Source organism: Blastomyces dermatitidis (genome assembly GCF_000003525.1).
Source record: "Blastomyces dermatitidis ER-3 genomic scaffold supercont1.12, whole genome shotgun sequence".
Lineage (NCBI taxonomy): Eukaryota > Fungi > Ascomycota > Eurotiomycetes > Onygenales > Ajellomycetaceae > Blastomyces > Blastomyces dermatitidis.
The window spans coordinates 1262868-1276253 of NW_025544785.1; the positions used below are offsets into that span (position 1 = coordinate 1262868).

The following is a 13386-nucleotide window of genomic DNA, read 5'->3' on the forward strand; positions in this document are numbered from 1 at the left end:
CTGAACTGAGAGACTGTATAAGTTACAAATCAGTGTCAGCATCTCAGAGAGAGTCATGCAGTATAAGAAAGTTACAATTCTCAGTTATATATACAGAGAATAAATCATCACAGTAAGTGTATATATATTATATGAAAGTAATACTTTTTAATAACACTCAGTCTCTGATATTATAAAAATAGAGTCTCTCTGTGAGATCTGTTTTTATCAGAAGTTAGAAGATCTTATATTTCTTAAAATTATCTTCATCTATCTTATTCATGAAATTAATGAGAGAAATCATTGATTTCAGTATTCTACTCTTGATATTATTCAAGTGATAGCAGAGTTCACTCTAATCATACTTTTTAAGTGTATGTTTTCTAAATATTCACATTTATACAGATATATACTGATTATTTATTAGATAATATTAAGATAATAACTTATTACAGCTGTATTACTCTCACTGTGAGAGATATATAATTAATAATGAATATTATAAAGACTCTGAAGAGTAAGTATTTTAAAAGTACTACAGCTCTGTAATCTTGATTTTTTTTATTTTTATTTTTTATTTTTTTCTTTTTCTTTTCTTTTCTTTTTTTTTCTTTCTCTTTTTTTTTATTCATTCTGATTTTTTCTTATTTTTATTTTATTTTTTGTTTTTTATTTTTATTTTTTATATTTCATATTTTTTTTATAATTAAAATTATATGAATTATAATCTATGTTTAGAAAAGTAATAATATTTGATAATATTCTCTATTGAATTTTCAATAAATGAGCACTATGTTATAATATTATGTAAGTGAGAAGTAATTTCATAATCTTATTTAATATTATTCTTAATAATAAGATTAGAATGAATATATAACTAAGAATTTAAACATATTCTTTATTTAAGACTAGATTTTTATTTGAAAAGTAAATCTGAAATCTTTAATATTTGAAATAACATGATTTGAGATTAATGTAATAAACACAAATCATGATCAGAAATAATACTTTTAGATAATATAATAACTGTAAAGTTTGATTCTAATTTCAGACACAGTCACACAGTCAGTCTATCACTGATAATAAAAGTATTATAAATCTTATACAGATAACAGTTATTACAGTCTGAAGTAAGCATATTAATACATATTTTCATTTTTCATATTGACAGTTAAATCAGAGAGCTATTAATTTAGAATACATTTTCACTACTCAGATAATAGTGAATAAACTCATTAAACTCTTAAACACTATAATATTTATATAATTCATGATTTTACTAGATCTTACAGATGTAAAAGTTGAGAATGTTTAATTTTACATTTGTATTTGGTTTTGACAGACTATCTTGGTGATTTGGGTGTTTTTGTATGTGATTCTTGTTATCTTGAGAGGGGGTGTTGGCTGTTACAGCTGTTGCGGTTAGTGATCTCACTAGATCACGTGACCCACCACTATATTATGTTCTTGTAGATAGATCTATCAATACAACCTTCAACTATCCTACAGTTTGGCCCCAGGGTTGCTATAGCATGAGTTGCTATTACAAAGGATTGGGACGGCAATTGTTATCTACTGCTGGGAAATTGAGCTCTGAGGAAGGTAGCCGGATCACTTAGCCCCCTGCCATTCAACACATCAGTATCTGGTAGCTTGGTTCAAACGGTATTAGCTGGTGGCTCAGCTCTTATATTGAAATCAGCGAAGAATTGGTGAGAGGTGAGGCTTTGGCAATTTCAATGATACAAGGCACTTCCATACCCAGGCAATGGTTGAAAAGCTGGTACTTTCTTTCCCTAGCTTTAAACCTATCCGATGGGGGAAATAATGACGTAAAATCGAAGTAACTCAGCCATTATATATATCATTTGCGTGATCATTGAACCTTCAACACACCTTTGCAAGCAAGCGTACATGCATTAAAATTGTAATTCCCTCAACCCTTCCCCTTCCACATATTCCTGGCCATAACACTCCCTCTTCACAGACTCTACGATCTCTCTATCACCCCCTGCCAGCTTCCCCAGATACTCTTCCAGCACATAAATATTATCCGTCCACATCTCCGCTTCCTCCTTCCACCTCTTAATATCCGCCTCCTTCATCTCAATCCCGCCACCAGCGGCCCCATTCAAGTACCTCTCCTCCTCTGCCCTCAAACATGCTACCTCCGCCTCCCCATCCACCTTCCTACTCATCAACTCCCCCCTCTCCCTATCCTCATCCCCTTCACAGCCCCCAATCTCACTAAGCGCCACTTTCTTCTTCTCCTCCAGCTCCGCCACAGCTCTCTTCAGTTTCTCCAGTTCTTTCACGAGGCCATGCTTAGCTTTTTCCTTCTCCTTTAGCTCCTCCCCCGCCCATGCCCAGTACCAATTCCCGCTTCCGATCTTCTCGACGTGTAACTTGCCGTCGTCGGTTAGGGCTTGGATGTAGTCCTTCACTTGCATGCCGTTTATGGACGCGACGGAAGGGAGACATTTCTCAAGATCTTTGAGCGTGTGGCATGTACGTGATGCGCGGAGGTGGTTGAGAATTAGCTGCTGTTTGGCTGCTGGAGGGAGGGATTTTGAGGGTGCCTTTGATAGCGGGTTAGTTGATACCGTGCTGCAGAGATAGAAGGGAAACCTAAAATCTAGTACAATGCGATATACTTAGATTTGTAGGGAGCTGGAGGATCTAATACCATGATTGTGATCAGGTTGATACGAGCCTCGAAACTTTGTCCAGAGGATATACAAGCGGTAGATGACGACGCCTTCTCCGGGATAATTTAAATATTGGATATTGGACTCTCGAGAACTGAAACTATTTGCCTGGAAATTTATGAAAGAGTCATAGTATTAGGCAAATGATACAGTTGATTGGGTTCAGAATGGAAGTAAGCGGAGGGATCTTCCTTGGCAAGGTTGAGACACGCTCTCTCTCCCTCCCCCTTTTCGCGAATGGCGCAAGGCCACAGAGTAGCAAACAATGAAGGAGTCTTTGATGGCCAGCTGAGTCAACTATACACTCCGAAGCCCAAGCTTCTATTTATCTTATTTCAAGGCATGCAGCTACAGATCAAGTACTTGCGTAGTAGCTATTGCGAAACCTCAAGAGTTTAAGTGGATATATATATATGTCTTGTCTTCGGACTCGTTTATGAGGAGCCAAATAGATTCATCCCAAGATGTAAGAAACAGCCATCTATCTCTAAAAGCTTGATTGGTAGGGGAATTCAGAAGAGCTAAAGAAAAGTGGTCATAAAGGAGGAAACTTTTCCTTTCGATATTCAAACATTTACTCGTACACTCGTACGATATTTCGCTCTTTGGTTAGGCATGGAAGGAAATAACATGATCGGTTATGGGATTGGCAGAGAGAATAAATGGCCATAAATAGCAAATCAACAAGCGCATGATGCCCAAGCAGGAGCATTAACCAGTATAATGCTGAAACTCGAAGAGAAATTGGGAAAAAGAATCAATGCCGATAGTATAGCACCAGATATAGGTGAAATCACCGGATCAAGGCCAGGGAAATGCACCAAAATGGAGGAAAATATAATCCAAAACCCGGAAGGACGCCCTTTAACGTTGAAATAAAAAAAACGGCATGTTTTATCTAGCCGATCCCCAGCGTCCAACGCCCGATGCACCATCACTTTGTCCGAGTGCTCTCTTAGTTTCAGAAGTTGATACACGTTAAAGATAAACGTCAGAAAAGCGAAATCATCGTTGTCGTAAGGCCATCGATTTATACGAACACCGTAAGTTTATCGAAAGGGTTTTTTGACCGCACGCGCTTGGATTCCAACCACAGAAAAATATCATTGTAATAATGTGACGTCTCACTTGTCCACGAAATAGCAAAACTATTAGCAAACGTTTTTTTCCCTACTCTGAGAGCAATGGGAACCATATGTAACCATTCCGGCTGATTTTGAACTTACCGGATACTCCTTGAAGGGATTAAGGCATCTGCGCCCCAAGACTGCAGAGCAGTAGCAGGGCCTCGGGCATTTGTATGGGTAAAAATTGCAATCCCCCGTCTCGCAAGCGTAGTTTGGCCCTACCTTATTAGGCGATAGAGATTCGGGTTTTGCCCAAACACATACAATCGTCGCAAAAATAAACCAAGATAACAACATGTTTTTGTGCACTCACTTGGTCGGGTCCTTCTCAGAATAGAAGCCTAATAGACAAGAACGGTTAGTTTGAGTTTCGCCAATACAATGCAAGGGCAAGGGGAGATGCACAACCTTTTAACAAGACTTGTATTGGAGAACTGAGTTAGAGAGGCAAAATAGATTGAGGATAAATTGGATAATGGCATGGGGAGCAACATGATTATAAATATCTGGGTTCAAAACGGACTATCCCTGGTTCTCAGCCTTCGCGATTGGCAATTTCTCAAGGCGGTATCAAACGACACAAAACGAAGCATATGGATGGTCTATTCTTAGAGCTGCAGAAGAAAGGGAGCAAAAAAACACTACAACCAATTGGCAGTCTCGGAGGTTATGCAAGGCATGACCTTTGTGTAACTGAATCATTATCCGCCCTGCTTGCGCTCACGTAGACCAATAGGAGAAATAGAACATGAAAAAGCGGACTTGCAAATTCATGGGGCAACCGGCGTAAATCCATGCAAGTGACAAAGAATATTCCATTTAACAAAGGTTGGCAATAACGCAAAGGTCTTCAATAAAGCCCCTCGATTGTGATAAGTTTTAGGGTTGGAGTTGACACATTCCCAAAGATTCGGTTCTCGAGGAGATCCATCTTCTTTCTGTGAAATGCATCGCCAATAAAGCAGCCGTTCATTCAGGCTCGACAGATAGAAGCTCTCAATCAGCTCTGCGGCGTCTCTTCGTCCTAGTCCTTCGTGGCCTAGCGAATTCTTCTCCGCTAATCGCGCTACTGCTTCCTACAGTTATCCGCTTGCGACCGCGGCTCGTTGAAGGAGATCGAGTAGCAAGTTCTTCAGGATCAGTTATCTCCTCGCCTTCAACAAAGACCATATCACCGGTCGCGCCCAGGGATTCATTGGCGGCTTCTTCAAGCAGTATTCCCAATGCAATCAGCGCCGTTTCGTCCATACTCTGCCAATCCGCATGGCCCTGATCAAGAGTTGCATTGGCATAAAAATCGGAGGCGTAGGTGTGAATCGCCTTCAGCATATCGGAGTCCGGTAATCGTTGGTCAGACGGGAGACGCTCGTCGGCAAAGTAGAAGTCATCCTCTGCGTATATTACGGGCGCATTGACACGCCGGAAGAGTACTTCCTCTGGGGTAACGGGAACGGAGGAGGCGGACGGCGCAGAGTTCCGATGGAGAAGAGTTTGAGGGCGGAACCCAGAGGAAGAGACGCGACCTGAATGCCATTAGTAGATAGAGATAGAGAATGAGTGCGGGACGGGTTACATACCAGCTACGGCATCGTAAACATTAGCTTGTCGCCTTGTACCGATCCGACGCGGTAATTCATCCACCGCCTCTGCCTGAGGTAGATCATTTCGGGCATTGCGACTCATGGCAAGAAATTCGCCAGAGACACATCTCTCGAATCAAATCGTAGGCATGACCATAAAAGTTGATGCCGGTCCGCTTGTGTGTTCTTTTGTTTTGTTGCACATTGCGTTGTTCTCAACTAGAAGCTCTGCTTGGGACTGATCCACGGGCCGAGATTTTCTCCGATCATCTCCACTGAATATAGTTAATCCACTCTATCTCAACGTATCAGTCTTGCGGAAATTCTTCAACGGTGAAAATGGGGCAATATTCGTGAATGTAAAACACTCTGATGAATGAATTCGTATCTGTTGAATAGATCCCAAGGATCTGTCAGCTCCTCCGCGTTCCATGTGGCCCACAATGCCCACCTCATCCGGTCAATTGAGCCTGCGCCGGGTCTCAGGTTTTCTAGCCACCCCGCAGCTCCTGCTCTGAACCAGGGAGAAAGTGAACCGACGGAGGATGGCTGGAAGGGTGAGGAACAAGACGAGCTTCGGGCCCATAAAGCAGGCGTAAATGTTCTGACAATCGATCAATATGAAAAGCGCTTGTATGTATAACCTGGCAGCCGCTTAGGATAGGCCTTTTGCTAAGTAAAGCGAATGCAGCATGGTCTCTGGTGGAGCGGATGCGTCTGTCCATCTCTGGGATTTGGAGACTCGTGGATCCGAGTCAAGCCATCTTTATAAATCCATTGCTTCAGTGACAAAGTAAAACCATTTTCTAAAAACTCCCGTCCCGTATCTATTATATCAGAAGGGCTCATCGCCTCTCTAGATCAACAGACCCATCGGCACATACACACGCATTAACTTCCATTTCGATATATCCCTTCGACCCGACTCCGTCAACCATATTAACTACTTCCCATGACACCACTCTAAAGTTATCTTCGCTTCAAGCTCCTACGATAGTCCCAGTCTATACATTTTCACTCCACTCAACTCCGTACTCACATTCATTCTCGTCGCATCCATCGTCGCTACTTTTGACTGCTGTAGGAACCTCAGATAAAACCGTAAGGCTACTAGACCTTCGTTCCGGCCTTGCCACCCACGCTTTACCAGGCCATAGTGCCGCTGTCCTATCGGTTTCCTGGGCACCGCATCATGAGTATCTGCTAGCATCTGCCTCAAATGATAACCGAGTCATCCTTTTTGATGTCCGGCGAGGAGGACATAATTCCGCCCTTGCTTCGCTGGATATGGATGATGCAGTCGGCGTAATTGCCCCGCACGATGCGCCCTCTTCCTTCTCCTGCCGTAATCCATTTGTGCCTGGCGCCCGTGCACATAACGGGGCAGTGACGGGCGTGCGATGGACATCAAATGGCTCCCACATAATCACTTCAGGCCATGACGCCCGCATTCGAGTCTGGGACGCTTCCACAGGCGCAAATTCGCTGGTCCATTTTGGCCCGCGCATCCGCAATAGTTCCTCGCTGCATCTCGCTGAAAGGGCACCACTAGTTTTACCCAGTGATATCACAGGTGCGGTGCTTGATACACTACTATGGCCGAACTACGGCGATCAGGACGATAGGGGGGAGATCTTCATGTTCGCGCTTCGGGATGGTACATTTATCAAGCGCCTGAATGTGCCCGGCGTACCGAGCTCACGGCAGAAGATGCGAGGAAAGCCCACAGCTCTTAGCGCTGCGCGAATAAATGGCCTTGCATGGCGCGGGAGCGGAGGGTCCGGCGAAGGGATGGAGTTGTTTTCTGCCCATGGAGATGGGACGATTAGGGCCTGGGTCTCCAGAACTGCGGATGAGGAACATGAGATCGCCGAGGAGGAGGAGGAGATGGAGGACAAGAAGAGGAAAAGAGATGTTCTGGACGAGGTGTACCGTGGCTTGATGAACCGGAATGTCACTTTCACTTGATTCACAATGGGGGAAACACGGGTCATTTTCTAGTTATGGCATATGCACTCCGTAACGTAACATTGGTTAGAATAATTTGTTATTAATTCGGAGGAACATGATACCTCAGGTGGCAGAAAAGGGAATGTTGTGGAATAATGCATTGTCCCGCTCCTGAACCTTTCTTTCCTTTCTTTTGTTTCAACGGAGATCTACCACTGATTCCATCAATTCCCACACACCCCAGGGCCTGACTGACCTGGGGATCTCATCGCCGCCACCACCACCACCATCCCCTGCACCCAAAAATAACATCAGAACGAGGCTTGCATTAATAAAAACTTGTCCATGTTCATGCACTATCTTATTGATGTACATGTAATGTACATGCACACGTACCCTCCTTCCTTCCTCAAGCAACTAACTTCCGCCATAAAAACGGGGTAACATAAAAAAAAAAAAATTAAAAAATTAAAAAATTAAAAAATTAAAAAATTAAAAAATTAAAAAATCAAAAAATTAAAAAATTAAAAAATTAAAAAAATTAAAAAAAAGACCACCCCCCCCTTTCTTTAAAAACCCAAATACCAAACCAACGGAAACAACGGATGACCTAAAACCCAGCACCATCTCCGCGCACCGCGCGGGAAGGATAAACTTATTCAAAAATTCAAAAATCCACTCAGCCATCTGGTTATTGGGATGTTGGGGGGTCACCTCGTCTTTCTTCCCCACACCTTCTGTGTAGGTGTAAGGTGTGAGTAGCATACTCGGTCCCCCTACCCTCCACTCCCCTACTATTCAATTCGGCAAGTAGATGTATGTACATTACATGTTGATGTTACATAAGTATGGCAGATAATGTGACTAACTATGTAGGAGAGAACACAAGAGAAAAACAGATTATCTGGGGCGCGATTAATAAATAGATAGATAAGGTAGTGATCCAAATGGTGAATCGGCACAGAATTATCATCATCCTTCTTCACAGAGTTATTAAGTATATGCACTAAAACTAGTTATCTTTCCTTTTAGCAAGAGAAAAGAGAAGAGGAAAGTGTGATATAAAAAGAGTATGGTATAATATATATCCCTTTCTGAAAATCATTTATATCATCATCGTTCAGCAACCCAACTTATCTATTTAACTATCACTAATCCATTCATTCTTGATATTTCTTCCTGCTTTCTCCCCCCATATACCCGCCTACCTCCATGTCTCTCACACACGCACACACAAATTTAAATAACACGAAAGAAAGAATCAGATAATAAGCACCCCCTTCTCCTCCACCCGCCATTTGCGCCATTTTTCATGCAATCGTTGCCGCCCAGTGTTACCCATGCAAAACAAGCAAACCCAAAAAAATTTGAAAGAAATAGCAAGAAAAAAAAAATGGTACAAGCGAAAGAGTTTTTCTGTAAGTGTGAGTGAGTGTCGTGGGAAAGGTGGGAAATAATTTTTTGAAAAGGGGAAGGGAAAAAAAAAAAAAAAAAAAAAAAAAAAAAAAAAAAAAAGGAAACAGAAAACGCCAGGTTTAGATTTAGAAGATGGAAGATGGAAGACGAGAGGTAAAAGAGGAAGAAGAAGACGTATATAACGGGGTGCAGCAGATGCAGATACAAGTGGGCGCGGGAGGGTATCTTCTTAAATAAATAAATTAAGGATATTAATTGAATGGGATTGGGCCCATGATAATGGGTTCCCAGTCCCCTAATTGTTTTTTGAAAAAATCGAAATGGGGTGAGAACACGTTTTTTTTTCATCTCGAGATCAACTCGGGACAAATTCGTTCGAGGATGGGGTGCAGCAGGGGTTTCGTTCGTTTCGTTTCAACAAAAGCCCTCCCCCCCCCCCCCCCGGTAAGGAGGGGAAATTTATCTTTTTCTATATTGGTCTTGGTGTGCGCTAGCTGATATTAAAAATCCCCGCAGGGGAGAAATTTTATATCAGCAAGAAATTCCAATTATTCTGCTTCATAACATCCCGCCAGTGGACGTTTGCAAGCTTGGATTTCTGATGGTGGTGGTGGTTGCGCTCGTCATCTGACCCAGCGCCGGCGGCCGCGGCCGCGGCAGCAGACAGGCTTCCGCCTGGGGTTGTCGCGGCTGAAACTGGAGTCGGGAGGAACGATACATCAGCCGCCACGTCAGCCTGTCGCCACACCTCGCGCAACAGACAGACCATGCGGCCAAAGCTGCCATTTCCGGCCGCGTTGCCGAGCATCTCGATGCGGCGTTCGAACATGGAGCGGAAGGCGCTGTCGGGGGTGGAGAAAGAGCCGCAGATGAGGAATGGCCAGACGAGAGAGCGATCGAAGCCATCGGGTCCGCCGGGGACGAGGTTTACGAGGTCTGCAAAGTCGGAGATTAGGCGCATTGTTCCTGCTTGGGTGCGGTGGAAGCCTGGGACGAGGCTGCAGAGGTATACGCGGGCGGCGAGGCGGAAGAGCGCGGTCATGTTCTGTGACAGCTGGCATGCTTGGAGGGCGCCTGTGTCGTTGGTTGGATAGACCAGGGATCCAGGGGGTGGTTCGGTGTGGTCGAGCTGGTGGGCAAGGGAGGTGATGTGTGAGCACAGCAGGAGATCGTCGATGCGGCCTTCGAGTTTCAGAGTGTCGAGGCAGGCGATTTCGGAGATCAGGTACATCACTCGGTCCTCGCAGCCCATCAGATCGTATAAACCGGAAGAGGAGCCCGCCAGGAGCTTGGTGCGGTAGACGTGTGCGCACTGCGGCGTCTTGCCAAGCATCGTTGAGCCCAGGATATCGATCCAGGCAACCAGTGTCATGTCGAAGGGTGGGGGGATATTGTGATTGTCAGCGTCGAGCAGCATTTGGGGGAGTTCAAGCCTAGTGATCAGTTCTGTAACTGGTTGGAAATGGGAGTGCCATGGGATATCGAGGAGCACATCATTCGGGCAGCCAACAGTGCATGGGAAGAGGATCATGGCCAGAATCGCATCGAGGATTTGGAGGTTGTCAGTGTCGTGAGTCAGCGCTTCGTTGAGTTCCTTCACTGCCTCTCCGCGGTGGTTTAGGATGGCATTATCGAACTGATCGCCATTGTTGCACTCAGTGGACTTGAGATGCATAGCGGCGATGCTCAGACAGCAGTGCAGGTAAGGCTTGTTGGTCTGTAGCGCGGGTAGGATATGCGATTGAACGATACCGTGTTGTCTCGTCTCCAGGACTGGGAAAAGAAGACGAATGACGTTCTCCAAGAAGTGTTCCAAAAGATGTCGGTCACCGTCGTCAAGATTGAGCATGTCGGCAATAGTTGGTTCGGGTGGCACGCTGAGGAAACCGAAATCACCAGTTTCAGGGGAGCTGAAGGATTTCTTGCAGCTTTCGAAGTATTCCTCCTGAACCCAATCATCGCCAGGGAATGTTGGCAGGGTGGCATGGGACAATGGTGGCTGGAATGTGCTGAATGTTGAGATAGAAGAATCCCGTCGAGTTGGGATATCATTGACATATAATTGTCGTTCCGTCTTGATGTCAACCTCGTATGGTGGAGCTGTCCCATAGAAAGCTGCTGCTTCGAAGTGGGGAGTCTGCAGCTGGGATCCAAATGGGTCGAATGGATCATGCGACGGGAAGGCGAACTCTTGTTCCATGGAGAACTGCGATTCGGCAGAAGGGGCGCGAGTCCCATGAATACCATCGGAAAATGTGTCTATCGTTGGAGCAGAATGTGACAGGCTGGGAGCGGTGTGGGCACAGCTGCTTGCGCGGGCATTGGCATTTGCGCACGCCTTCTCATTGATCTTGGTCTTCTTGATGATGTCCTTGATTAACTCCTTTTGAATGCGCCTTTGCTCATTGTTTCCCCACCACATGGGCCGCTTGTATTCGCATTTCAACTTCAGGTTTTTGCATGCTTTGCAGACAATCTTTCCCTCATCACACTTCTTTCTTCGAAGACGACAGGTAAAGCAACCTATAAAAGAGAGCGCATGAGATTACTTGGATACATACCCCTATAGTTGTCTTCCCAAGTTCAACAGAAAGAAGCGACGATTGAACATACCTAATCTGGACCTTCGATGTGTCTTCTCACCCATCTTTGGAGAGAAATCTTGGGTGGGTTTGGTTAAGGATTTGGAAGTCGCCTTGCGCGAATTTTTGGTGACCTTTCCAGCAGGGTTTGACTCAGAAGAGACCATGTTTGCGGGTGGTGATGTTGGTGCCTTTGTCAAAGGGGCGATGGTTGTGTACGACATTGTAGCTAGCCTGCTCAAAACTAACTAGCAACAACAACAAAAGAAGAAGACAAGGGCTTGCTTGTCTGAGTTCCTGACCTTAGCAGGAGCTGTAAATTAACTAGAGAGATAAGTGCAAGCCGTAGTACTACTTCGGCGGGCGACGAGATCGGATTGCTTCGAATGGCTGTATTATTAGGTGTTGTATAGCAAGGAATGGCGCAAAGCTTGACCAGCAGGCTTTGTGAAGGAGAAAAGAATCTGTCGAGGTAGATAGAGGGCGAGGAAGGATGATAAGACAGATAGGCGAGGAAGTGTGAAGAAAAAAGAAGCGAATATTCAATCAATTCGAGGCCGCGCTGCCGTACAGCAAGGAAGCTCTGAAGCTTTTGATGTATCTTGGGCATCCTGACTTTAAGAGTCTCTCGCGATAATCGGTCGGCAGAAGGGCTGTTTCTATTTTTGACATTGGCCTGTGGATCAGATGCAAGCTTGTTCTGAAAAGGAATAGATTGAAGAAAGAGCCTGCAGCCTTCGACCGCCCTGAGCGGGGATAGATGAGTGTGTGGCGAGCGAATAATCAGGCATATCTGGCTGAGGAGACGATCCTCATTGGGCGGATGCACGCAAAAAGAAGAAAAACCACGACCATGCCTGGTTCTTTTTGCGAGCCGCTCTAAAAAAATAGCAGAGAAAAAAGCAAAAACAAAAAGCGGACCCCAATGGGTATGCAGACCAGGGGTCGGCGGGAGATGCGAGAATGCTGCTGGTCAGTCTTCGTGGAGGAGAGATGAGGGGGGTTGGGCATGGGCGGCGATAGGCTGGAGGGGGACTCAGTTAGGGCCAGGGTGCAGCTAAAAATTGATATCTGCACAATCGGCTAGTAGTACTAGTGGCACGGAGGGGTCACCGTCGAGCAAATCCCTGGCCCATTCAGAAGTTCCCGATGGATGTTTGGATCGTTCACGAGTAAGGGAAAAGAGAAAAAGGAAACATTCGCGAACCAGAGGACAACAATTTCCCTGCTATTTCGAGCCACAGAATGGTAGAGACTCTATCCCTATCCGATGTAATAATAATACACCAGGAATTCGTTTCGGCCCTATGTTTCTCTTTTCTGGAAGCTTTACTCTGTATGGGTGTTGTACGGAGTACATATCTTGATCCTTTAACTGGAAAGGAATTTACTGCATCATTTTAAGATGTTAGTGCGTTGCATCAATTGTGCTCCCTAGGTACTTACATAAAAATAGCGTATTATGATCTGATGCTAGACAAAGGGACCCCCCGTGCAATGGAGAGACTATATCTCCATGAACCATCCCTCACACCCTCACCCCCGAAACCAAGATGTTCCTTCCAGCGAATATTAGCTAACACAAGAAAGTAACAGTGTAATTCTTGTGAAAAGTAAACATCCCAAGTTGATTTGCAGATATGTTTTTCCTGATACTCCGTACATATATTCTTCTCGCTTCTATTTTAGTTTTTCAATAGTTTGGAGATGGAGAGAATCGGATGATAATGCGTAGGCCAACCACTGGAGAATTGGCTCCCTAAACGAAATTGGCCCTGGGATTGTTTACCAGCCACTCAACAGCAAGTATCCGATGTACCCTCTCAGCCTAGTCTATAGGATGTAATACATCACGAGGTTCACTCAGCTAAAAGGATGGGATGTCGGGGTTTGTTTGGACCTATGTCGTCATGTTCGCATTTCCCCCTTTTCTCCCATTTCCCCCTTTCCCCCAGTCTCACTCACCTATAAGGACAAAATGTAACCACAAGATTACCGTCATGTCATCCGGGAGTAATATTTCTGGTGTTAAGAGCGGCGTACT

The 13386-nt window shown here is 44.7% G+C and overlaps 4 protein-coding genes across 4 annotated transcripts; 1 reads left to right on the plus strand and 3 right to left on the minus strand.

The window, feature by feature from the left end:
* Nucleotides 1-1293: 1293 nt before the first annotated feature.
* BDCG_08849 (GAJ protein) lies at nucleotides 1294-2928 on the minus strand. The gene is made up of 2 exons (XM_045424625.1): nucleotides 2666-2928; nucleotides 1294-2558 (listed from the first exon to the last, which is right to left on the minus strand). Exons 1-2 carry the CDS (start codon nucleotides 2666-2668, stop codon nucleotides 1899-1901), a joined length of 663 nt encoding a protein of 220 aa, XP_045273301.1. The 5' UTR covers nucleotides 2669-2928; the 3' UTR covers nucleotides 1294-1898.
* A 110-nt stretch (nucleotides 2929-3038) lies between these two features.
* BDCG_08850 (uncharacterized protein) lies at nucleotides 3039-5791 on the minus strand. Its single transcript, XM_045424626.1, has 4 exons — nucleotides 5392-5791; nucleotides 4223-5337; nucleotides 3914-4155; nucleotides 3039-3814 (listed from the first exon to the last, which is right to left on the minus strand). The coding sequence occupies exons 1-2, from the start codon at nucleotides 5495-5497 to the stop codon at nucleotides 4811-4813; spliced, it is 633 nt and encodes a 210-aa protein (XP_045273302.1). The 5' UTR covers nucleotides 5498-5791; the 3' UTR covers nucleotides 3039-3814; nucleotides 3914-4155; nucleotides 4223-4810.
* On the plus strand, nucleotides 5771-7362 carry BDCG_08851 (DNA excision repair protein ERCC-8; the record flags this gene model as incomplete). The annotated part of the gene is made up of 3 exons (XM_045424627.1): nucleotides 5771-6027; nucleotides 6086-6187; nucleotides 6234-7362. The coding sequence occupies 3 exons, from the start codon at nucleotides 5771-5773 to the stop codon at nucleotides 7360-7362; spliced, it is 1488 nt and encodes a 495-aa protein (XP_045273303.1).
* Nucleotides 7363-9286: 1924 nt separating this feature from the next.
* On the minus strand, nucleotides 9287-11566 carry BDCG_08852 (PRO1 protein; the record flags this gene model as incomplete). Its single annotated transcript, XM_045424628.1, has 2 exons — nucleotides 9287-11283; nucleotides 11374-11566. 2 exons carry the CDS (start codon nucleotides 11564-11566, stop codon nucleotides 9287-9289), a joined length of 2190 nt encoding a protein of 729 aa, XP_045273304.1.
* Nucleotides 11567-13386: the final 1820 nt, after the last annotated feature.